The sequence below is a fragment of the Heterodontus francisci genome, chromosome 17, assembly GCF_036365525.1.
Source record: "Heterodontus francisci isolate sHetFra1 chromosome 17, sHetFra1.hap1, whole genome shotgun sequence".
Classification (NCBI taxonomy): Eukaryota; Metazoa; Chordata; class Chondrichthyes; order Heterodontiformes; family Heterodontidae; genus Heterodontus; species Heterodontus francisci.
The window spans coordinates 5800996-5826915 of NC_090387.1; the positions used below are offsets into that span (position 1 = coordinate 5800996).

At 52.1% G+C, this 25920-nt stretch overlaps 1 protein-coding gene across 1 annotated transcript in view; it reads left to right on the forward strand.

Moving 5' to 3' along the window:
- wtip (WT1 interacting protein) overlaps positions 1 to 24856 on the forward strand; it is a 57919-nt gene extending 33063 nt beyond the window's left edge. Inside the window, exons 3-8 of the mRNA XM_068049040.1 lie at positions 5937 to 6004; positions 9314 to 9376; positions 16441 to 16571; positions 21729 to 21780; positions 22198 to 22266; positions 22549 to 24856. Of these exons, the coding sequence (XP_067905141.1) occupies positions 5937 to 6004; positions 9314 to 9376; positions 16441 to 16571; positions 21729 to 21780; positions 22198 to 22266; positions 22549 to 22701 (536 nt within the window). The 3' untranslated portion in view covers positions 22702 to 24856. The remainder of the gene's footprint in view (positions 1 to 5936; positions 6005 to 9313; positions 9377 to 16440; positions 16572 to 21728; positions 21781 to 22197; positions 22267 to 22548) is intronic.
- Positions 24857 to 25920: the final 1064 nt, after the last annotated feature.

The window sequence follows — 25920 nt, forward strand, 5'->3', positions numbered from 1 at the left end:
ACCATTTTTAAGCCATATTTCTGTTATTGCCTCCACACCATATACCCACACGGCTATCTGTGCTTTTAGCTCACCAGCCTTATTCACCACACTTTGTGTGTTTACATAAATGCACTGTAATCCTGTCTTTATATTCCCAGAAGTTTTTCTTAGTCTGCTCCTGTTTAATATGGAATTACTCCCTTCTCTAGTCGTATCTAACACTCTCACCTTATGCATCTTATTTATCTTTTCTACTCCTATGTGCTGGTGCCCACCCACCACACCCCCCCCCCCCCCCCGCCAATTTAGTTTAAAACCTCCCCAACCACGCTAACAAACCTCCCCACGAGGGCATTGGTGCCAGTCCTGTTGAGGTGCAACCTGCCCCTTTTAAATAGGCGCCTCCTGCCCTAGAACTGATCCCAATGCCCCAGGAATCTGAAACCCTCCCTCCTGCACCTCAAGCCACGTATTGATCCTCCATCTCTTCCTATTTCTGCTCTAACAAGTGCATGGCACTGGGAGTAATCCAGAGATTACTACCTTTTGAGGTCCTATTTTTTAACTTCCTCCCATGGCACCTGATCATTGGACCTCAATACCTGCCCTCTCTCTGTCATTGGTACCGATGTTTACCACAACTTTAGGTTTACTGCCTTCCCTCTGTAGAACATTCTGCACCTTAGCACCAGGGAGGCAACACATCATGTGGGACTCTCAGTGAAGTTTACAGAAACGCCTGTCTGTCCCCCGGAATCTCCAATTTCACTGCATTTCTACTCTTCGCTGTTCCCTCCTGTGCAGTCCCTTACAGCAACCCTTCCTTTGGCTTAGTGTCCAGTTATTGTCTCGTATTCCTGTGAAAATTCTTCGGATGGTTTCCTTCGATAAGGTTGTTGTATAAGTTGTTGCAGAGTTGGGGAGAAGGGATTTCATCCTTCTGTTAACGAACGGTGGGGGTTGGGGGGGTGGTGGTGTGGTTATTGCAGCAGGTTGTGGAGGGAACTGGCCACCTTTACCTTCAAATTTCCTAACTTTTGTCTCCAGCCTGTTTAGCTGAAAGAGGGAAGGGCAGTTGAGGTGGTTCCAAGAAGGTCGAGGCTCGAGAAGGAACGTGGCAGCAATGAACAAGGGTCTAGGGTCCCTGGACTGGAGCCTGGGTAGGGATGGAGGTGGGGGAACAGGTTCAGAGAATAGTCTCTGTGGGGCTGGGAGAGAGGAAGAAAAGAATATTCAGATGAGGAACAGGATGACTTTGTGCAGTCTGTGTAATGTGAGAACAGCAGCAGGGTTTGAACATTCTGCTGTTTACTCTGGGGTTGGCATTTGGGCTTCAGATGCAATGAGTTGAATATTTGATTCAGCTCTGAGATTGTATCCATTCTGGAGTGACCTGAGGCCAAAACGATCACCCCAGGATCTGTGATGATCTGTTTCCACCCCTGCGTCTGCCTGCGCCCCCCCGCCCCTGCGTCTGCCTGCCCCCCCCCGCCCCTGCGTCTGCCTGCCCCCCCCCCGCCCCTGCGTCTGCCTGCACCCCCCCCGCCCCTGCGTCTGCCTGCCCCCCCCCCGCCCCTGCGTCTGCCTGCCCCACCCCCGCCCCTGCGCCTGCCTGCCCCCCCCCGCCCCTGCGTCTGCCTGCCCCCCCCCCGCCCCTGCGTCTGCCTGCCCCCCCCCCGCCCCTGCGCCTGCCTGCCCCCTGCGCCTGCCTGCCCCCTGCGCCTGCCTGCCCCCTGCGCCTGCCTGCCCCCTGCGCCTGCCTGCCCCCTGCGCCTGCCTGCCCCCTGCGCCTGCCTGCCCCCTGCGCCTGCCTGCCCCCTGCGCCTGCCTGCCCCCTGCGCCTGCCTGCCCCCTGCGCCTGCCTGCCCCCCGCGCCTGCCTGCCCCCCGCGCCTGCCTGCCCCCCGCCCCTGCCCCTCGTGTTGAAACAGTAAATCTGTATTGGTGGAGAGTATCTCCTGTTTAGACGGAGAGATTAAAGATTAACTGGAGGCCGGTCTCCTGTTCCAATCAGACTGTGTGAAGTTTGTGTTGGAGACCATGTCAGCTCAGCTTTTAACCCTTTAGTTGCTGAGCTGGAGTCACTGAATATATCGCAGTGTATGTATGCAGTTCACTTACTTTCCTTCAATTGGCCTCCCTCCCACTTCCTCCTCTGCTCCCCTCCTCAAGATGCCGATTTCTTCCAAGGACGCTGGCAGCTGACTATTCAGCAACGAGGGCATTACAGCTGAGCCAACCCCCTGCTAACCTGACGCCCATATACAAAGAATTCACAGCATATCAACATATCCTTCTATTCCTTTGCCCCTTGTATGTTCATCCAGCTTCCCCTTGAATGTATATATTCGATTCACTGCCGCTCCCTGTGGGAATGAGTTCCACGTTCTCGCTATTCTCTGGGGAAAGAGGTTTTTCCTGAATTCCCTATTGGCTTTATTAGTGACTGTATTTATAGCTCCTAGTTTTGGTCTCCCTCACAAGTGGAAAGAATATCTCTACATCTATCCTATTAAATCCTTCGTAATCTTAAAGACCTCGATCAGGTCACCCCTCAACCTGTCCTTTTTTAGAGAAGAGACCCAGACTGTTCATTGTTTCCTGATAGTTATAACCTCTTAGTTCTGGTATTGTCTGTGTAAACCTTTTCTGCACCTCCTTCAGTGCCTCCCTATCCTTTTTGCACATTGCAGCAGGGCTCAGCTGAACCCCTCCCCCACATTACTGCTCCCAAAGTTCAGGGGTGTTGAGCCCGAATTGACTCCTTCCTATAGTTGTCTCAATGGGGACTATCAGATCAAGCTTGGAATCTCTCCTGCTACCTCAATTCCCCAAAGTCATTGATAAAAACAATTCCTTCCTCTACTTCAAAGATTAAACTTTCTAGAGAGGGAGATGTTCGTAGGTTTAAGGCATTTTTTGTATTTTCTCTTTTTGTTTTTGCTCCATGTTGCATTTTAGCCACGATCTAATAGAACAGGCTCAAGGGGCAGAATGGCCTGGTTGGTTACGTCCTCTTTTCTCTGCTCGCTGCCATCAGTCGTTCAGTCCAGTTGCTCTGTGTCGTCAGCCAGTTCAGGAGTGAGAGTCCTTGTGTGATTGGTGTCCCTGGTTTAGCGGGTGCCTCCCGCACTATGTCGGGGCAGGAACTGGTTGAGTGAGTCCAAGGCTGGTGTGAAATGCAAACCTCATCCGTACCCAGAGTTCTGGAAATGGAGCCGACCGCCCTGGGATTATTCCTCACTTCCATCCATCCATCAAAATTTTCACCCTTCCTGAAACTACCAACTCTCACTGAGGTGGGGACAGGGTGTGGGGGCTGATCTACAGACACCAGACCTTGGCATCTCTCCCATGTCCCGAAAAGCTTGCACACATGTGTACACACAGACACACCAACACATAGCGCACTAGTTTCAGGCAAGCTATTATGTACAGTGATGGTTATGGGAGTTTCTGGGGAATTCCTTTGTTTTTAATTTTGCTCCAAGACACTTTGCTATGTGAGGTCTCCCAGGTGGATGGGCTGATGAAGGCAGTGAGTATCTGCAGGGACCTGGAATGTCGCAGCCTCCATCAACAAGCTGTGCTGATCGGAGCTGAGATTGTGGGAGAGACATTCTCACTCTTGGAGTTACTCCAGAAGCTTGAATGCAAATTCGATGCTGGACTCATCGTTTCTGTACTTTCTCCAGTGCCGTTATATCCTATTTGTGAAAAATTCCGGGGTATTATTGGAAGAAGAGCAGGGGAGTTCTCCCTGGTGTCCTGACCAGTATTCATCCCTCAACCAACACCTAAAAACAGGTTGGGGCAGAATCCGATGTCAGACAGGTTGCTCAGCACTCAGTACCCCATCCTCAGTTCCATTGACTGCAATAAAACAGGTTTCTTCCCCATTATCTATTGATTATCACATTGCTGTCTATGGGATCTTGCTGTGCCCAAACTGGTTGCCTCGTTTCCTATATTACAAGAGGGACTGCACTTCAAAAGTATTTCATTGGGTGTGACGTCCTGAGGTTGTGACAGTTGATATAAAAAGGCAGCTCTGTCTGCACAGGTACAGTGCTCCTGGCTTTGGGAGGTGTATTCACTGTGTAGTGACATTTGCTGAAGGTTATTCCTGTGCAGGTGTCTAGCGAGGGCAGCATCAGACTCGGCGGTGATTTCCCCCTCCCCCAGGGCTTACTGTCTAGTGACAGGGTCAATGACCAGCTGTGTGATTGAGATATAATTCCACAGGTACCAATGAGGAAGTGGGAAACTTTTGGGGAGGATGGAGTGAAAAGAACATGGTGAAAAGCTTGGAAAGGAAAGGAGGTAGCAGAGAGAGCGAGAGTAACATTAACCCAGGAGGCATAAGAAAGTGTAAGGGATGTTCTGGAGTTATGAGAGAGGGTTAGCCATTCTTTAACTGTGTGTAAGACTGCAGCAACTGGAAGCTGACCACTTGCGCTGGGGTTAACTGACCCTCTCCAGAGCGGCTAGAAAAGCTCCTGTTAAGTGCAATTCCCCAGGGAGCGTTGGGTTCCCCAGGTATGATTCCCAGTTAGTGTCAAGATTAATGTTCCTGGCCAGACCAGGAGGACTCGCTACCACTGGCCTCTGTGCCTGGGGCTCTGAGAAGGGGCTGAAAATCACCCAGGAATCTCGTGCCTGAATGCTGCCCTCTCCTGGAACGTGCGGCTGTGTATGAGGATGTTGGGTGAGGACAAGATGAGGCTTGGTCATGATGCTTTACACAGTGCAATAGCCCACGGCACTGATTGCGCAGACTCTCATATGGAGAATGGCCGCTTGTGGGTGTTGCTGGAAGGCTGCCTTGGAATGTTAACCCAGCGGCAGGAGGGGGTACGATTGGATAACCAGACAGACTCAATGGATCATCTGATCTTTCTCTCTGCATCAATCCTGTCTGGTCATAATTGTTAGAAATGCTGGAATTTGTAACATGATTATGTTTTAAAAATGGTGATTTTTAAAAGTTTAAGATGGAGTCTGGAAGATCAGGTGACCTCACATCTACTCCACAAAAGGGCAAGATAGAATTCTTTGTCACCAGAACAACAGGAAACACAGATCAAAGGCTTTTGTTTGAAAAAGCAGAGACTGCAGAGGTAACACCTGAAGAACAATGTGTTTCACCCTCCAAAACTTTCAGATCGTAAACAAGGAGTCAGTGATTCTGAAGATGAAAATGGACCAAGCAGATGTTAACACCTGGGAACAATGGAAGGCCCAGGTGGCTCTGTGAAACCAGACTTCTGGACTTTGTATATTGGATCAGGACAATAGGCTATTGTCTTTTGAGTCCAGATAAATTTTAACAGATTTTCTGCAGGTAGATAGTCTGCAATGAAGACAACCAATGGTTGCAGCCTCCAGAGAGAGAGAGCGAGAGAGAGGGGACACCTGCTCACAGTAGCCTGATACCGCAAAAGGCTGCGAAGACTTGAACCTGTTTTGAAAGTTGAAGCTTGCGGAGAAGTAAAAGAACAGCAGGATCACCAGGAATCGCCTTATTCATGGACGTCCAGGTCAGAAGAGCTCGGAGAAGTGAGCAAAGAGATCATCGATTTTTGAGAAGGTCTGGGGGATCCAACCCATTGTAACTGGGAGGAGTTTGGGACTTTTAACCGCAAAGCATTTCGCCATCAAAAAAGACTGTGTAGCGTATAAGTGTGGTGTGAGGTTTTCAACAATTTAATAAGTAAAGAAAATACCTTTCTTTGTAATCTGGGGTATCAGCTACTTACAAAGTTCTCTGTAGTTTAATGGGGATTTCTTAGTTTAGTTGTTATAATCAAAGTCTTAAAATGTGAAATCTTGTTTTCTAATTCTTTAAATTGGTCTGGGGGTTCGTATCTTTTATTTTACCGTTAAGTATCGCACTGAAGTTGTAACAATAATAAACTGTCTCACCTTGCATAACACAGACCTTTTTATCAACAGGGAGGCGATTACGTGGGAAGGCTTTTTACAATGTGAACGGGAAGGTGTATTGTGAGGAAGACTTCCTGGTGAGTTTATTATCCTGCACGAATTTCGGTAGCATTTAATGGTGATGGTGTGGAAACTGCGACCACTGGATCCCGAGGGACGAGCCCAGCCCAGTGTTCCTGGATTCTGAGCTCTGTTTACATCAGTGAGAACATTGTGAGATGTTTAGCTCTGATGATGGACTGTGGGTATCAAACAGTCAGTGAGAGTGAGGTCTCTGGAATCTCCTCCAGCGCCCACAGCCCTCTGAGATCTCTTCCTCCAATTCTGGCCTCTTGTCCAGCCCTAATTTTAATTGCTCCGCCATTAGTGACTGTCCCTAAGCTCCAAGCTCTGGAATTCCCTTCCTAACCGTTTCTGTCTCTCCACCTCCCTTCATTGAAGATGCTCCTTAAAACCTACCTCTTTGATCACCTGCCCTAATATGGCCTTATGTGGCTCAGTGTCAAATTTTATCTGCTAATACTCCTGTTAAAGCATTAAAGACGAGTTGTTCAATATCACAAAGCTGCAAAGGATTTTTTGAGTTAATTGTAATTTAATTTTAAAGTGATTAGTTACTTGACATCAGTAAAATGTATTGCAGGCACTAACTCCCTTGGTGGGAGATGGGCCAAGGAGCATAAATAAATAGTAGAACAGCCATTATCAGATTTGGCATTAATTTTAGAAGCAATCTTGACCCTGTCTGATTTCGGCATTTGTTTCAGTGATGTCAGCAGATTCTAATCGTTAATCCTCAGGACCCTGGGTTATATTCATCCAATTTCCTTTTGAAAGTATCTCTGGTGTTTGCCTCAACCATTTCCTGTGATATCAAGTTCCACATTCTCATCACTCTCTGAGTAAAGATATTTCTCCTGGTTTCCCTATTGGATTTATTAGGAACTATCTTGTATTTATGGTTCCGAGTTTTGGATTCTCCCACAAGTGGTAATATTCTCTCCACTTCTACCCTGTCCAACCCATTCCTAATTTTAAAAACTTCAAGCATGTCACCTCAGTGTCTCTTTCCTAAAGTACAAACCTGTTGTTCTTTTCCAGTAGCTGTAATCTCTCAGTTCTAGTACTATCCTTGTAAATCTTTTTTGCACTTTCTGCAGTGTTTCTATGTCCTCCTTATAGTCTGGAGACCAGAGCTGTGCTCTGTATCTAAGTGCAGCCTCACCAAGGTCCAATACAAGTATAATATGAGTTCATTACTTTTAAATTCAATATCCCAGGAATAAATCCCAGTGCCTTTTTGGCATTTTTCGTTGCTTTGCTGACCTGTGATGGTGCTTTTAATGATTTGTTCACCTCTATCCTGAGATACCTTTGATCTCCTTTCCATTCGGTTTATTTTCTAAGGCGTATGTGATGTTTATGTTTTTCCTACTAAAGTGCATTGCCTCTTCATTGATCTATATTAAAGTTCATTTGCCCAGTCTGTAGGTTTTCTAATGTCATCTTGTATTGTATTTCATTCTTTGTCAGTGTTAGCTGAAGCCCCCCCAGTTTGGTATCATCTGCAAATTTTGTTATTGAGTTACTTATTTCACTGTACAAAGAATTAATGTCAATTATGAGAAGCAGTGATCCCAGACTTAGCAGTTGGCAGGAAAAAAGACAGAGGCGAAAGGGGAGAGCCAATTGTGTAACAGCCCCGACAAACAAATTTCTCTGCAGCACCTGTGGAAGAGCCTGTCACTCTAGAATTGGCCTTTATAGCCACTCCAGGCGCTGCTCCACACACCACTGACCACCTCCAGGCGCTTACCCATTGTCTCTCGAGATAAGGAGGCCAAAGAAGATCCCAGCACTAATCCTTGTGGACAATACTCTCTCTAACTTCCTCCAGTGTGAATAACTGCCTTAATCCCTACTCTCTGCTTTTCCATCTATTTGCTTGCAGTCATACAGGGCTTTTCCCGTGCTCCGGACATCTCAAACACTTTTCAGCCAATGATGTATTTTTGAAGTGCAGTCACTGTTAAAATGTAGAAAACACGGCAGCCACTTTGCCTGTCCCAGGTCTTTGGAAGGGTTATCCGATTGGTCCCACTTCCTCGCTCTTTCCCCGTAACCCTCCAAATTTCTCCCCTTCAGGTATTTCTCCAATTCCCTTTGGAAAGTTACGATGGAATCTGCTTCCACCGCCCTTTCAGGCAGCGTGTTCCAGATCACAACAACTGACTGCGTAAAAAAAACACAAATCCCTGATGTTGCCTCCTTAAATCTGAGCCCTCTGGTTACTGAGCCTCCTGCCACTGCAAACAATTTCTCCTCATTTACTCGATCAAAGCCCTTCATGATTTTGAACATGTCTATTAATAATCTCCCCGTAACTTTCTCTGCTCGAGGGAGAACAATCCCAGCTTCTTCAATCTCTCCACATAACTGAAGTCTCTCGTCTCTGGGATCATTCCAATAATTCTCCTCTGCACCTTTTCCAAGACATGAACATTCTTCCTGACGGTAGTGCCCAGAATTGAACACAATACTCCTGCTTGAACTTGACCAGACTTTTATAAATATTTAGCATAACTTTCTTACTTTTGTACTCTATAAAGTTTCAGAGAGCTTGTCAATCAGGAACTACAGGTTACATTCCTCTTTGACAGAGACAGATGGAGAGTGTGACGGTTCAGAGAGTTAACTGAAGAACACTGATTGTCATCTGCTTGTAGCTTGACAGTATAACCAGCTGCTGCCACTTCGATTAAAGGTCTTTATATCTCTGAGGTCCATGGTGACCTGGATGAAGAGAGTTGGTCTCAATCTGGGCTCAGCAATCGATCTCTGTGCTCTAGGGCAAGAAAGCGCCAAAGAAAAGTCCCCAAAACAACTTGGCTTTATATAGTGCCTTTAACATCATAAAATGCCCCAGATTGCTTCACAGCAGGTGTAATTTTTGACACAAATCCACATGAGATTTTAGGACAGATGTTTAAAAGCTCGCTCAAAGAGGTAGGTTTCATGGAGAGTCTTAAAGAAGGAGAGGAGTAGAGAGACGGAGAGATTCAGGGAGAGAATTCCAGAGCTTAGGGCCTTTGCAGCTGAAGGCTTTGCCGCCGATGTGATGAAAATTGGGGATGTGCAAAAGGTGAAATCTGGAAGAGCACAGAGATCTTCGAGGGTTATGGAGCAGGAGGAGATGACAGCAATAGGCAGAGCTGAGGCCATGGAGAGATTGGAACATGTGAATGAGAATTTTCACATTTGAGCTGAAGTTTGGGCGGAGTGGGACGGGCTGTTGATTCATTGTTTTGCCCTATTGCCCGAGTTGCATTTATAGCGTGTGATTATGTTGTGAGGAATTTATAAAGTGAATCTTTGTGTCTTTACAGTATTCAGGCTTCCAGCAGACAGCGGACAAGTGTTTTGTATGTGGACATCTGATAATGGAGATGGTAAGGAATGTAAGAGCAATCCCGGGATTGTTCTATGTAATAGTGAACCTGTGTAACTGTGTATTACAGTGACTGTCTTCCCAGCATTGAGTAATCCAGCCCAGACTGTGCACTGACAGTAAGGGGATTATGTGATGTATCGTACAAGCAGTCTTAGCTAGGGAGTAAAACAGCTTCTCATTTGGCAAATTCATGGCAAAACCACAAGATGGTGGAGTGGGAAACATAAAGTACCAACAGGTGCATGAAAAGGCACTTGTGCAAAAGGAGCTTTACTCTGTATCTAACTCAGTTTTTTTTTCATGTCAAGGGGGCCTTTATTCCCCAGGCCCCCTTTATATACATATTTTTAAAATAACGTTCTTAAAAAACAGAGAAATAAACAAAAAAACTCAAATTAAAATGCCATTTTCGGCATTGACTGTGCACTCCAGTCCCTGCGGTGCCCACCGGTCGTGGAAGGCCTCAAGCGTACTGGCGGACACCGCACGCTCCTTCTCCAGGGACACCCGTGCATGAACGTAACCGCGGAAGAGGGGCAGGCAATCAGGGAGGACGAACCCGCCCCCCCCCAGACAGCCTGCAGCCTGGACCTGTGAATTGCCACCTTGGCCAGGCCCAGGAGCAGACCGACGAGGAGATCCTCCTCCCGGCCCACGCCCCTCCGCACCGGGTGCCCAAAAATCAGGAGCACGGGACTGAAGTGCAGCCAGAACTTGAGCAGCCCCTTCAAATACTCAAAGAGGGGCTGCAACCTCGCACACTCCGTATATATGTGAAACACGGACTTGTCCAGGCCGCAGAAATTACAGGCAGCCTGGGAGTCCGTGAATCTACTTAAAAGACTATTGCACGGGACTGCCCTGTGCAGCACCCTCCACCCCAGGTCCCCGATATAAAGGGGGAGGACTCCCGCGTAGAGAGACCTCCATCGGGGTTTCCCCTCGCCGCCAGATGGCAACGCGGACCGCCAGGGCGTGTCCGGCCGGCTGACGAGGGCGAGTAAGTGGAGAGTGTGCAGGAGCAGCCCGTACAGGAAACCCCTCCGCACCGATTGGAATGGCACGGAGGGCATTTCCGAGAGGCGGCTCGAGTTGTGTGGGACTGGCTCCCGAGGAGGGTTTCGGGGCCTGGGTCCGATGAGCAGTTCCGGCCGAACGGGAGTCAGCTCGGCTGGGAGCGCTCTGCACTCCCGAATCCCCTCGCCACCCGCAGTGAGGGGCGTCCCGGGGGTTTCGGCTACTCCTCCGCCCGCTGGTCCGTCCCCGGAGTTGGCCGCCCGGACAGCTGAGGCGCTCTCCTCCGCCAACGGCGGAGCACCCTGACTGGAGGCGACCATGTTCCAGACTCGCAATAGATCCCGGTAAAAGACAGGCAACTCCCTCAGAGAGGCGCGGCTAACGGACTCCACCAGGAGCTGCGTGTCGTCTTGAAGGCAGTGACGCTGGCAGAAAAAATACGTCACCAGCGCACACCATCTGGGAGGACGCTCGACGTATAGGTATCTCTGCAGGGTCCGAAGGCGGAGAGTCGCAGCCTGGGTGCGGACGCACACCAGCGACTGGCCGCCCTCCTCAATCGGGAGACTCAGGACCGCGGCAGAGACCCAGTGTTTCCTCTTGCCCCAGAAGAAATCAACAAGTTTCTTCTGGATCTTGGTGGCGAATGCAGGGGGTGGGGCCAAAGTGACCAACCGGTACCACAACATGGAGGCCACCAGTTGGTTTATGACCAACGCTCGGCCCCTGTAGGAAAGCACTCGGAGCAGTCCTGTCCAGCGCCCCAGCTGAGCGGTGACTTTCGTCTCCAACTCCTGCCAGTTTGCTGGCCAGGCTTCCTCAGCGGGGCGAAGGTGGACTCCCAGATAGAGGAGGTGCGTGGTGCTCCATGCAAAAGGTGTCATCTCCTCCGGCAGGGAGTCCACCCGCCACTGACCAACCAGGAGATCGGAACATTTCTCCCTATTGATCCTCGCGGAGGACGCGGCAGAAAAGGTCTGCTGGCAGTCGCGCATCCTCCGCAAGTCAACGGGATCTGTGATTGTGAGGAGCACGTCGTCGGCGTAAGCCGAGAGGACGACCCGCATGGCCGGCTCGCGCAGAGCCAATCCCGTCAACCTCCTGCGAAGCAGGCACAGGAACGGCTCCACGCAGATGGTATACAATTGGCCGGACATGGGGCATCCCTGACGCACTCCTCTCCCAAAGCGAAGGGGCGCCGTCAAGGACCCGTTAACCTTGACTAGACACTCTGCGGCGGCGTATAAAAGTTGGACCCGGGCCAAGAAATGCGGCCCGTGTCTGAAAGTGCACAGAGTCCTGAAAAGGTAATCGTGATCCACCCTGTCGAACGCCTTCTCCTGATCGAGGGAAAGAAAGGCGACCGACTGACCAGTCCTCTGGGAAAGATGGATCAGGTCCGGGACCAGGTGGATGTTGTCCTGGATGGACCGGCCCGGGACCGTGTAGGACTGGTCGGGGTGGATCATGTGGGCCAGCACGGAGCCCAGGCGGGTAGACATAACCTGGGCAAAAATCTTATAATCCGTGCTGAGGAGGGAAACCGGACGCCAGTTTTTAAGCAGGCGGAGATCGCCCCTCTTCGGCAGCAGGACGATGACCGCCCGGTCGCCAGGCTTTCCCCCAGGACCCGCACGTAATCGTCCCCCAGGACGTTCCAGAACGCCCTCAGGAACTCCACAGTCAGCCCGTCCAGCCCTGGGGATTTGGTGGAGGGCGCTGGTCAGCTCCGCCAACGTGAGCGGAGCCTCCAATCCTTCGGCGCCCTCCGGGCTGACCTGCAGCAGGTCCTCCCACAAAACGCGCGTCCTCACTGGACAGATCCGGAGAGAACAACGCACTGTAATAAGTACGGACTAGGAGGCCCATTCCCTCCGGATCCGTGTTAGAGGATCCGTCGTCGGCAGGCAGCTCAACGAGCTGCTTACGGACTCCCCACCATTTTTCCAGCAAGTAGAAGAAGGGTGAGGCACGGTCCAAATCTTCCAGGATCTGCGACCTCACGTACGCGCCTCGGGACCCTATGAGCTGCAGGTCCCTCAGCGCGCCCTTCTTCTCTTTATACGCCTGCCACAGGGCCGGGTCCGCGAGGGCATGACCGAGGCGGGACTCCCATTCGAGCACCTCCCTCTCAAGGCGCCCGATCTCAGTTTCCCGCCTCTTGGTCGACCCCTTCGCGTACTCCTGACAGAAGACGCAGATGTGAGTCTTGCCCACATCCCACCATAGCCTCAAGGAGGGGAAGCCCCCCTGCTTCCTTCTCCAGTCGGCCCAGAATCGACAGAACGAGTCCCGAAATCGCTCATCCTCCAGCATCCGCTTGTTAAAGTGCCAGTACGCGGACCCCGCCCGCGTGCGGAGCGGAGTGAACTCCGCCCACACCATGTGGTGGTCCGAGCACGGCACCAGCCGCATGGAGGCCGCCGAGACGCGGGAGACGTATGCCTGCGAAAAGTAGAGGCGGTCGATTCGCGACCCCCCTCCTCCAGACCTCCACGTGAAGGCGCTGGAGTCGGGATGGAGATTCCGCCAGACGTCCACCAAGTTGAGGGAGCTGATCAGTTCCCCACCTCGAGGGTACAATTAAAATCCCCCCCGAGGATGATGCACCCGACGCTATCGATGGAGCTCAAGAGAGCGGACACTTCTTCAAAGAAGCGCGCTTGCAACGCGCCGGGCCTGGGCGCGTACACGTTCACAAAGTGGAGCGGCACGCTACCCAGGCGAACGGCGAGGTGGAGCAAGCGGCCCGGCACTAGCTCCTTGACCCCCAAGATCTCCGGCTGAAAAGTCGGGGCCAACAAGATAGCCACCCCACCAGAAATAGGGGTGAGGTGACTCATGTAGACCCCACCCTGCCACTCCAGGAGCCAGGTGGCTTCGTCTCCCGGAACGGTGTGGGTTTCCTGCTATATTTTGAGTTCACATAGCTGTGGGTTATGTACAAACAGCATGGTAAACTCCATGGAGCCGAGTGCCAGTATTGTGTCTGTCAAAGCTGCAGATAACAGGCTGTGAAGAATTGCAAAACCTTTTGTTGTTTTGGTTTCGGAGAATGGTTTAAAATATTGGTATAAGTTAATAAAACACTGCTGCTCGTCTAGTTTATTTTTTCTGTATAAGTTAAAATTTGCCAATAAATCCATTTCATAGTTTAGCCTGATCTATCTGCACATTTAAGTAGTTTTATTGCGGTTTGGAGCTATGAGATGCCGAAGAGATGGGCAGCTCGTCCATCTTCCGAGTGCTTATGTTGAGGAAAGTCTCATTGTTATTCCTGTGACCTACTGCGATATTAACTCTGTAAGATATACTAATTAGATGATGGAATTCCTGTAGAATGTCAACAGAGGAGGGAGAATTATTTTCAAGGTGCAGGAGACCAGAGAGAGGCTAATTTTGCTGTGGTTGGTTTCTGCTATCTGTAGTATCACTAAAAACTAGTGGAGTAGAACAAAAAATAATTTAAAATGCTAATGGAATTTTGGCCTTTATTTCAAAGGAGCTGAAGTACAAAGAGGTTGAAATGATGTAACTTACAGTCAGAAAAGGGGGAATTTATAATGGGGAACAAAGAAATGGCAGCCAATTAAATACATACGTTGATTCTGTCTTCGCAAAGGAGGACACAAATGACCTCCCAGAAATGTTAGGGAACATCGGGTCTAGTGAGAAGGAGGAACTGTATGAAATCAGTATTAGTAGGGAAATGGTGTTAGGGAAATTGATGGGATTGAAGGCCAATAAATCCCCAGGGCCTGATGGTCTGCATCCCAGAGTACTTAAGGAAGTGGCCCTAGAAATAGTAGATGCATTTCTGGCCTTTTTTCAAAATTCAATACACTCTATAATGGTTCCAATGGATCAGAGGGTATCTAATGTAACCCCACTATTAGAAAATGGAGGTAGAGAGAAAACAGGGAATTATAGACCGGTTAGCCTGACATCAGTAGTGGGGAAAATGCTAGAGTCCATTATAAAAGATGTAATAACAGAGCACTTGGAAAACAATGACAGGATCGGACAAAGTCAACATGGATTTACGAAAGGGCAATCATGCTTGACAAATCTACTGGAATTATTTGAGGATGTAACTAGTAGAATAGATAAGAGAGAACCAGTGGATGTGGTGTATTTGGATGTTCGGAAGGCTTTCGATAAGATTTCACATAAGAGATTAGCATGTAAAATTAAAGCACATGGGATTGGGTGTAAGGTACTGACATGGATAGAGAACTGATTGGCAGACAGGAAACAAAGAGTAGGAATAAACAGGTCTTTTTCCGAATGGCAGGCAGTGACTAGTGGGGTACCGCAGGGATCAGTGCTAGGACTCCAGCTATTCACAATATATATTAATGATATAGATGAGGGAATTAAATGTAATATATCCAAGTTTGCAGATGACACAAAGCTGGGTGGGAGTGTGAGCTGTGAGGAGGATGCAGAGAAGCTCCTGTGTGATTTGGACGGTTGAGTGAGTGGGCAAATACATGGCAGATGCAGTATAATGTGGATAAATGTGAGGTTATCCACTTTGGCTGTAAAAAACAGAGAGGCAGATTATTATCTGAATGGCGATAGATTGGGAAAGGGGAGGTGCAGCGAGACCTGGGTGTCCTTGTGCACCAGTCGCTGAAAGTAAGCATGCAGGTGCAGCAGGCGGTTAAGAAGGCAAATGGTATATTGGCCTTCATATCGAGAGGATTCAAGTACAGGAGCAAGGATGTCTTGCTGCAATTATACAAGGCCTTGGTGAGACCACATCTGGAGTACTGTGTGCAGTTTTGTTCTCCTTATCTGAGGAAGGATGTTCTTGCTATGGAGGGAGTGCAGCAAAGGTTCACCAGACTGATTCCTGGGATGGCAGGACTGACGTATGAAGAGAGATTGGGTCGATTAGGCTTGTATTCGCTAGGGTTTAGAAAAATGAGAGGGAATCTCATAGAAACCTATAAAATTCTAACAGGACTGGACAGACTAGATGCAGGAAGGATATTCCCAATGGCAGGGGAGTCCAGGACCAGGGGTCACAGTCTCAGGATAAGGGGTAAGCCATTTAGGACTGAGATGAGGAGGGATTTCTTCACCCAGAGAGTGGTGAACCTGTGGAATTCTCTACCACAAAGAAATTGAGGCCAAATCATTAAATATATTCAAGAAAGAGTTAGATATAGTTCTTAGGGCTAAAGGGATCAAGGGATAAGGGGAGAAAACGGAAACAGGGTACTGAGTTTGGATGATGAGTCATGATAATATTGAATGGCAGAGCAGGCTTGAAGGGCCGAATGGCCTACTCCTGCTCCTATTTTTCTATGTTTCTACGTTCTATGTAAAGCACTGGTTTGAACCAGTCTGGAATTTTGCGTTCATTTCTCGGCACTGTGCCTCGGGAAGGATCTATTGGCCTTAGAGGGGGTGCAGGACAGATTAACCTGAATGATACCAGGGCTAAAATGGGTAAAACTATGAGAACAGTTTGTACAGACTAGACGTGTATTCCTTGAGTTTTGAAGATTAAGCGGTGATCTAGTTGAGGTGTTTAAGATGATTAGTTGATTGAGAGAAATAGACAGGAGTCCAGAGCAAAGCAGCATGACAACATTCAAGCCAGGTCATTCAATGGTGATGTCAGGAAACATTTTCTCATACAAAGGTAATGAAAATCTGAAACTCGCTGCCCCCAAAAAAAGCTGTAGGTGCTGAGGGTCGGTAAGAGCTTTCACGACCAAAACTGATGGAGTTTTGTTGGGTAAAGGCATCGAGGGAGAGGGAACAAATATGGGTAAATGGACCTGAGGCAAAGATCAGCCATGATCTGATTGAATGGCAGAGCTAGTATGATGGGGCTGAATGGCCACCTTCTTTGCTATAAGATTCTATGGTGTGGAGCCACTAGAGAGGATTGCCTGTACCTGCGTGGGGAGTCAGCAGAGGCGGGGGGAATAATTGTAATTGGGAGGCAGTGGGGAAGGTTTTACTGTACTGAATTCCTGGTATCTGTGACTGATGTAAACTAAGCTTTCACCCTGTGTTGCTGTTCAGATTTTGCAGGCCCTCGGGAAGTCCTATCACCCAGGCTGTTTCCGCTGTGTGGTTTGCAATGAGTGCCTGGACGGTGTCCCATTCACTGTTGATGTGGAAAACAACATTTACTGTGTCAAAGATTACCACACGTGAGTGTCCAGCACATTCTCCCATTTGCCCTCCCTCCCTCTCTCTCCCCATCTCTCTCTTTTCCCCCCCCCCCTTCTCCCACCCCCCCTCTTCTCCCCCCTCTTCTCTCCCTCCCCCCTCTTCTCTTCCCCCCCCCTCTTCTCTTCCCCCCCCCCTCTTCTCTCCCCCCCCCCCTCTTCTCTCCCCCCCCTCTTCTCTCCCCCCCCTTCTCTCCCCCCCCTTCTCTCCCCCCCCTTCTCTCCCCCCCCTTCTCTCCCCCCCCTTCTCTCCCCCCCCTTCTCTCCCCCCCCTTCTCTCCCCCCCTTCTCTCCCCCCCCTTCTCTCCCCCCCCTTCTCTCCCCCCCCTTCTCTCCCCCCCCTTCTCTCCCCCCCCTTCTCTCCCCCCCCTTCTCTCCCCCCCCTTCTCTCCCCCCCCTTCTCTCCCCCCCCTTCTCTCACCCCCCTTCTCTCCCCCCCTTCTCTCCCCCCCCTTCTCTCCCCCCCCTTCTCTCCCCCCCCTTCTCTCCCCCCCCTTCTCTCCCCCCCCTTCTCTCCCCCCCCTTCTCTCCCCCCCCTTCTCTCCCCCCCCTTCTCTCCCCCCCCTTCTCTCCCCCCCCTTCTCTCCCCCACCCTTCTCTCCCCCACCCTTCTCTCCCCCACCCTTCTCTCCCCCACCCTTCTCTCCCCCACCCTTCTCTCCCCCACCCTTCTCTCCCCCCCCTTCTCTCCCCCCCCCTTCTCTCTCCCCCCCCCTTCTCTCTCCCCCCCCTTCTCTCTCCCCCCCCCTTCTCTCTCCCCCCCCCTTCTCTCTCCCCCCCCCTTCTCTCTCCCCCCCCCTTCTCTCTCCCCCCCCCTTCTCTCTCCCCCCCCCTTCTCTCTCCCCCCCCCTTCTCTCTCCCCCCCCCTTCTCTCTCCCCCCCCCTTCTCTCTCCCCCCCCCTTCTCTCTCCCCCCCCCTTCTCTCTCCCCCCCCCTTCTCTCTCCCCCCCCCTTCTCTCTCCCCCCCCCTTCTCTCTCCCCCCCCCTTCTCTCTCCCCCCCCCTTCTCTCCCCCCCCATTCTCTCCCCCCCCCCTTCTCTCCCCCCCCCTTCTCTCCCCCCCCCTTCTCTCCCCCCCCCTTCTCTCTCCCCCCCCATCTCTCCCCCCCCCATCTCTCCCCCCCCCTTCTCTCTCCCCCCCTTCTCTCTCCCCCCCCCATCTCTCCCCCCCCCTTCTCTCCCCCCCCCCTTCTCTCCCCCCCCCCTTCTCTCCCCCCCCCTTCTCTCCCCCCCCCTTCTCTCCCCCCCTTCTCTCCCCCCCCTCTCTCCCCCCCCTCTCTCCCCCCCCTCTCTCCCCCCCCTCTCTCCCCCCCCTCTCTCCCCCCCCTCTCTCCCCCCCCCTCTCTCCCCCCCCCTCTCTCCCCCCCCCTCTCTCCCCCCCCCTCTCTCCCCCCCCCTCTCTCCCCCCCCCTCTCTCCCCCCCCCTCTCTCCCCCCCCCCTGTCTCCCCCCCCTGTCTCCCCCCCCTGTCTCCCCCCCCTGTCTCCCCCCCCTGTCTCCCCCCTGTCTCCCCCCTGTCTCCCCCCTCTCTCTCCCCCCTCTCTCTCCCCCCCCCTCTCTCCCCCCCCCCCCCTCTCTCTCCCCCCCCTCTCTCTCCCCCCCCTCTCTCTCCCCCCCCTCTCTCTCCCCCCCCTCTCTCTCCCCCCCCTCTCTCTCCCCCCCCTCTCTCTCCCCCCCCCTCTCTCTCCCCCCCCCTCTCTCTCCCCCCCCCTCTCTCTCCCCCCCCTCTCTCTCCCCCCCCTCTCTCCCCCCCCCCTCTCTCCCCCCCACCCCTCTCCCCCCCACCCCTCTCCCCCCCACCCCTCTCCCCCCCACCCCTCTCCCCCCCACCCCTCTCCCCCCCACCCCTCTCCCCCCCACCCCTCTCCCCCCCACCCCTCTCCCCCCCACCCCTCTCCCCCCCACCCCTCTCCCCCCCACCCCTCTCCCCCCCACCCCTCTCCCCCCCACCCCTCTCCCCCCCACCCCTCTCCCCCCCACCCCTCTCCCCCCCACCCCTCTCCCCCCCACCCCTCTCCCCCCCACCCCTCTCCCCCCCACCCCTCTCCCCCCCACCCCTCTCTCCCCCACCCCTCTCTCCCCCACCCCTCTCTCCCCCACCCCTCTCTCCCCCACCCCTCTCTCCCCCACCCCTCTCCCCCCCACCCCTCTCCCCCCCACCCCTCTCCCCCCCACCCCTCTCCCCCCCACCCCTCTCCCCCCCACCTCTCTCCCCCCCACCTCTCTCCCCCCCACCTCTCTCCCCCCCACCTCTCTCCCCCCCACCTCTCTCCCCCCCACCTCTCCCCCCCACCCCTCTCCTCCCTCCCCCTCTCCTCCCCCCACGCCCCCTTTCCCCCCCCCCACGCCCCCTTTCCCCCCCCACGCCCCCTTTCCCCCCCCACGCCCCCTTTCCCCCCCCACGCCCCCTTTCCCCCCCACGCCCCCTTTCCCCCCACGCCCCCTTTCCCCCCCACGCCCCCTTTCCCCCCCACGCCCCCTTTCCCCCCCACGCCCCCTTTCCCCCCCACGCCCCCTTTCCCCCCCCACGCCCCCTTTCCCCCCCCACGCCCCCTTCCCCCCCCACGCCCCCTTCCCCCCCCACGCCCCCTTCCCCCCCCACGCCCCCTTCCCCCCCCACGCCCCTTTCCCCCCCCACGCCCCCTTTCCCCCCCCCACGCCCCCTTTCCCCCCCCCACGCCCCCTTTCCCCCCCCCACGCCCCCTTTCCCCCCCCCACGCCCCCTTTCCCCCCCCCACGCCCCCTTTCCCCCCCCCACGCCCCCTTTCCCCCCCCCACGCCCCCTTTCCCCCCCCCACGCCCCCTTTCCCCCCCCACGCCCCCTTTTCCCCCCCCACGCCCCCTTTCCCCCCCCCCCACGCCCCCTTTCCTGTGTCTGTGCTGGCTCTTTGAAGCAGTTATCCAATTAGTCCTCCTCCCCTGCTGTTTCCCCCTTCGTGTTTATCCAAATCCAGTGCATTCCCGATTATTGCAACTTGCTGTGTAAAAACTAAACACCTCCTTATTTTGCCTCTGGTTCTTTTGCCAATTGCCTTAATTGTGTGACCTGTGACCCCTCGCCGCCACTGGGAAAAGTTTCTCCTTATTCACTTTCTAAAAGCCATTCAGGATTTTGAACACCTTCGTTAAATCCCTTTAACCTGCTCTGCTCTGAGCAGAACAATCCCAGTTTGTTAATATTAACCTGATGATTTATTTTTACCTTTCGGATCATGTTCCTCCCCTTTTCAGGTGGTGCTGTAGGGAAGCAAAGTGAAGCTTAGTCTCCTGCTTCATCCCATCCACTCAACGTGCCTCATGCACAAGGAACCAAACACCATTTTACACACAGCAAGATCCCAGGTGGTTCAGTGAGCTGTTTGAGGGAGGAATGTTGGCCAAAACATTGGGAAAACCCTTTTCTCTTGAAGAAGCGCCGTGGAATCTTTTATGTCCATCTGAGAGGGCAGAGGGGCCTCAGTTTAATGTCTCAGCCAGACAACGGCACCTCCGACAGTGCAGCACTCCCTCAGTACTGACCCTCCGACAGTGCAGCACTCCCTCAGTACTGACCCTCCGACAGTACAGCACTCCCTCAGTACTGACCCTCCGACGCTGCGGCACTCTCTCAGTACTGACCCTCCGACGCTGCGGCACTCTCTCAGTACTGCCCCTCCGACAGTCCGGCGCGCTCTCAGTACTGACCCTCCGACAGTGCGGCACTCCCTCAGTACTGACCCTCCGACAGTGCGGCACTCTCTCAGTACTGCCCCTCCGACGGTGCGGCACTCCCTCAGTACTGCCCCTCCGACGGTGCGGCACTCCCTCAGTACTGCCCCTCCGACGCTGCGGCACTCCCTCAGTACTGACCCTCCGACGGTGCGGCACTCTCTCAGTACTGCCCCTCCGACGCTGCGGCACTCTCTCAGTACTGCCCCTCCGACGGTGCGGCACTCCCTCCGTACTGCCCCTCCGACGGTGCGGCACTCCCTCCGTACTGCCCCTCCGACGGTGCGGCACTCCCTCCGTACTGCCCCTCCGACGGTGCGGCACTCCCTCCGTACTGCCCCTCCGACGGTGCGGCACTCCCTCCGTACTGCCCCTCCGACGGTGCGGCACTCCCTCCGTACTGCCCCTCCGACGGTGCGGCACTCCCTCCGTACTGCCCCTCCGACGGTGCGGCACTCCCTCCGTACTGCCCCTCCGACGGTGCGGCACTCCCTCCGTACTGCCCCTCCGACAGTGCGGCACCCCCTAAGTACTGCCCTGGATTATCAGCCTGAAACAATAAGACTTCGTTCCCATGGCTATCAACATCCTGGGAATTGCAATTGACCAGAAACTGAACTGGAGTAACCATATAAATACCGTGGCTACATGAGCAGGTCAGTGGCTAGGAATCCTGTGGTGAGTAACTCACCTCCTGACTCCCCAAAGCCTGTCCACCATCTCTAAGGCACAAGTCAGGAGTGTGATGGAATACTCTCCACTTGCCTGGATGGGTGCAGCTCCAACAACACTCAAGAAGCTTGACACCATCCAGGACAAAGCAGCCCGCTTGATTGGCACTCCATCCACAAATATTCACTCCCTCCACCACCGACGCACAGTAGCAGCAGTGTGTACCATCTACAAGATGCACTGCAGCAATGCACCAAGGCTCCTTAGACAGCACCTTCCAAACCCGCGACCTCTACCAACTAGAAGGACAAGGGCAGCAAATACATGGGATCACCACCACCTGCAAGTTCCCCTGCAAGTCACACACCATCCTGATTTGGAACTATATCGCTGTTCCTTCACTGTCGCTGGGTCAAAATCCTGGAACTCCCTTCCTAACAGCACTGTGGGTGTACCTACCCCACATGGACTGCAGTGGTTCAAGAAGGCAGCTCACCACCACCTTCTCAAGGGCAATTAGGGATGGGCAATAAATGCTGGCCTGGCCAGTGACACCCACATCCCATGAATGAATTAAAAAAAAAACTGCTGAGTTTGACATGAAACTCGAGAGATGAGCTACATGAGGCTGTGGTGGTTATAAAAGATGATCCGAGCACCTTGATTAGATTCCAGCCTGTAACTCACCATCTAGCTTGGTACTGTTGTTCTGTGGTGTATATTTTATGTGTTTCTAATTTAAATATCTTTTCCTGGTCTAGGGTTTTTGCTCCAAAATGTGCTTCCTGCGGACATCCCATTCTTCCGGCACAGGTACTGTCTCCGCCTCTCCCTCGCTCCTCCTCTGTCTGAGTGGGTGTCTCTCACTCGCCATTTCTTCCTCCCACCATCTTCGCTTCTTCACTCGCACACTCCCCCACTCTGTCTCTCGTCGGTCTCTCCCCGTCTCGGTCGGTCTGTCTTTGTGTCTCTCTCTCTTTCTCTGCCTGCCCCCTCCCTCTCCGTTTCTCTCCTCCTTTATCTCTCTTTTTATGATGTATATTTCAGAGACAATGTTTTGAAGGAAACATTAATGAATGGCGGGGGTCTTTGAGGAAGGTGGGGGGAAGAGGTGCAAAGAGGAGGTGGGAGTATTGGTGGGGGGAGAGGTGTGGGGAGGGTAAGATGGGGGAGAGAGGCTGCTGCAATGTTGGGAGGTCTTTGCTGAATGAGTTTCATTGTTATTTTCAGGGTTCTGAGGAGACTATCCGAGTAGTGTCAATGGATAAGGATTATCACGTGGAATGTTACCATTGTGAGGTGAGCCTCTGACATGTGGACTTTGGAAAGGTTTATTTTCTCTGTCTGGTGGACTCGGCTGTGGGGAATCGGGGCTTCCACATGGAATAGCAACCTCCGTGTACATTGCCTGTTGCGAGCTTGGATGGTTGGTTCTGATTGGCTACTCTAGCAAGTCAATAGAATGGCCAATAGCAGGAAAGTTGGGGGACTGGGTGAGGGAGGGAGGGAGTCTAAAGTTGGGATATTTTATTTGTGATGACCTACGGCCCCAATTAATTCCTCTGTTTTTTTTGCCCCCAGGACTGTGGCCTCCAGTTGAATGATGAGGAGGGTTGTCGCTGTTACCCTTTGGAGGGGCATCTGCTGTGCCACAGTTGTCACATCCGGCGAATCAACATCCCTCTGTCACCACATCCGCCCCCGAATTACCAGCTGCACGTCACTGAACTGTGACAGCTGGAATCCTGCATTAAAGATCAGACCAGGGAGTGAAAGGGGCAAATGGGCCGAGCAGTGGAGGCTCATAGACCTGGCGGGAATGTACTGAGATACCATCTTCCGTGCCGGCTTACACTCTTTTCTCCACTGCCAAGCTGTAGTAACCTGAATCTAGAAGCTTCATGGTGTTTCTTCTGGAAAGGGGGAGGGAGTATCCACGGTTGCTGTTAGAAACCAATCTGTTGTCTTGAGGCCCTGGTGATCTGGAGAGGAGAAGCTTCTGAGACCGTGGGGAAGGAGATCAGACACTCGGTGAGAGGAACTCAGTGACCAAATCTCGGCAGGCAAGGCCTTGCCTACCAGTGGTGTCTGACGACTATCTGACTGGCTTCTCTCTGGCTAGACCAGAGGGTCAGTACCAGTCTCAACGCAACTCCCATCCAACCAGATGTCTGAATTTCCAAGATGGCTGCTAGATCTAGCACACCCAACACTAATCGTGGTTTGTTTTTGTCAACCTTCACTAAAACATCAGATGTTACATCATTGGTTCCTTCTCTGAGAAACTCCTGACACAGACAAGCGGTGTCGCCCTCCTTGAGTTTGTAGGCTGAGGCGCGCTCTTTTTGCGTAACCAATAGCAACTGTTGAAACTTGACCATGGGTAGTTCAGCACTTACTAACACATCATTCACTTGCTATAATTAACCTCTTCTGTACAAGTTACGACACACACAGGCATATAGACTATGCAAGGTAACACAACCATTTTATATAAACCTCCTCATTGGTTGCTATGTACATTGGGCCCAACTTTGTAATTTTTTTTAATAGTTTTTTAAAATGTATGTTCTTATTCTAATTGGATAACACAGTACATGTTTTTTTGTACTGATTATTCGACAGACGCCCCCCCCCCACCACAGTGGTCCCATACATTTTCTAATTTTACGGGAAGATAGTGGAAAGGTTTATGCTGCTGGTTGCTCGGGTTTAATGAGCATCAATTGGACCTTAAGCGAACAGTTTTTCTCCTGCCTTGCGATGGCCCCTCTCCCACTAACCCCACTCCCCCTTCTGAAGGGGAAGCAGGAAGGCTTTTTTGAATGGGAAGTCTCTCAGTTACCAGTGTTGTTAGTTTAGTAATGAGGGCTGTCCTTTCCCAATTGTTGAATGGTTGCCGGTTGTCAATGGGTGTATTGTATGTGTTACCAGCAATGTTGGTTTCCCTTCTAATTGGAGGTATTTAAAGCTGGCAGATAATTTCTCTCCCTCCACCACACCTTCTCTCTCCCCCGCCCCCCACCACCACACCGACTCCCACCTTATTTATTTTCCCCATCCCTTCCCACCCACCCTCCTTCACCTTCTGAAAGTAAGGCCTTTTCCGTGACCAGGTTCTCCCACAGTTGGGGGACGGTGGGACTTCAAGGACTTCATTGATTTGGCTTCTATCAGCTTCCCGCCAAACGCAAACTTGTGCTACTCTTGGTGAACAAACATGGAGGTGCTTCCTTTCCGTTCCCCTCGAGGTAGACCTGTAACATTGTTGAGCAAAAGCATTGCATTGTCACTTTGCCTTGGCTCAGCTTGGACGGGAAGTATCTGTGGCACCAAAGCCGCAACGGAATGTTCTAGCATTGGTATTGTGGTCGTTTGATGACCCCGGGAGACTTCTCCTTGGTTACTCCTCCAACAGCTCGAAAATTCTCCTTAATGGCTTGAAGCTCAGCCAGCTCAGAGTAGAGTGGCAGTGAGGGTAGGGTTTGGGGAGAAGAGGGTTGGCCTTGACACTCGCTGTTTCGGATCCCACAAGAAGACTGGGCACCTCAGAGCTACTAGAGGATGTCCAGCATCTGTAGACCAATGAGAGTGAGAGAGCACCTTTGGGAGAGGTTTGAGGTGTGGGGGAGGGTGGGGTGGGAGGTGGTTAAGGTGACAAGAAGAAAAAGTTTCCCCTAAATCCTTGGGTTGTGTCCTGTCGATCTCTCCAAATGCTCTGCGGGGATGAAAAATTCTGTCTTTGATTTTGTTGAGGCAAGGAGATTTATTTATCTTAAAAAAAAACACATAATATCAACCTAAATTATTAAACGTGTAAATGTCAAAGGTCATTTAACCGTAGATATAATCTGCCTTTTTTTCAAATAAAAAAAGTTTTTGTAGTTAACTTTGACCTTGTGCTTTGTCTGTGATTGGTCGGGGGCAAGTGATGTCGGGGGCAAGGGATCATGGAAATTACCAACAATGCAGAAAAATCATTGAGTAAAACAATGTTTGAACTTGGCATTTAAGATTCAAGAACGAGGGGAGGCCATTCAGCCCCTCGAGACTCATCAGCCATTCAGCCCCTCGAGACTCATCGGCCATTCAGTTAGATCACAGGCTGAACTGTATCTTGAGGCAGTCTTCCCCTTCCCGCCTTATTTATCTCTAACTAGATGGGAAACTCGGTCCATCCAGTTCATTGTACATCTAGCAGGGACTTGTTTCTAACTCTCACTGGCCTCGTTGCCACTCCATTCTCTGTTAGATTGATCATCTCTCTATCTGCTGACTTTTCTTTCAACGAAGCTGTGACTCAGTGGGTAGCACTCGGGCTCTGGGTTGGAAGGAGTTTGAGATGGCTGAAGGATCTGCCATCAATGGTGGGACAGAGGAGGGAAAGGAGTGCACAGGAGGCTGATATGGAAGGGGATGTAAGAATGGGGAGATTGTAGAGAGAGGGGTGAGGGTTTGAGGGGAGGATTTTGAATTTGATTTGGGAGTAGGGAGTCGACATGGGTTAGTGAGGACAGGAGGGGTGGGCAAGCAAGATAGGAAATGGAAGCAGTTTTGGACAGTTATTGGAAGAGGGAGGGTGAGGAAAGGAGGTGTTGAGGGGAGGGTTGGGGGTTGGACGGCAGTGGAAATGGGGTTCCAGCAAGGGGAACATTGGAGAATCGAATTGAGCGGTGACAATGGGTGCTGAAGGGTTTCAGAGATGGCAGCTGGTTTTATGCAGGTGTTGATGGAAAGGTGAGGATTGCTCGTGTACTGGTTCCATTACTGAACTAATAATCCAGAGAACGTGAGTTCAAATCCCACCAGGACGTTTTGAGACTTTGAATTTGCAAATCTGTGTCAGTAAAAATGACCACGAAGCTGTTGGATTGTCATAAAAAAAAACAATTAATGTCCTTTGGGGAAGGATATCTGCCAACCTTACTGAGTCTGGCCTACAGCTGACCAGGG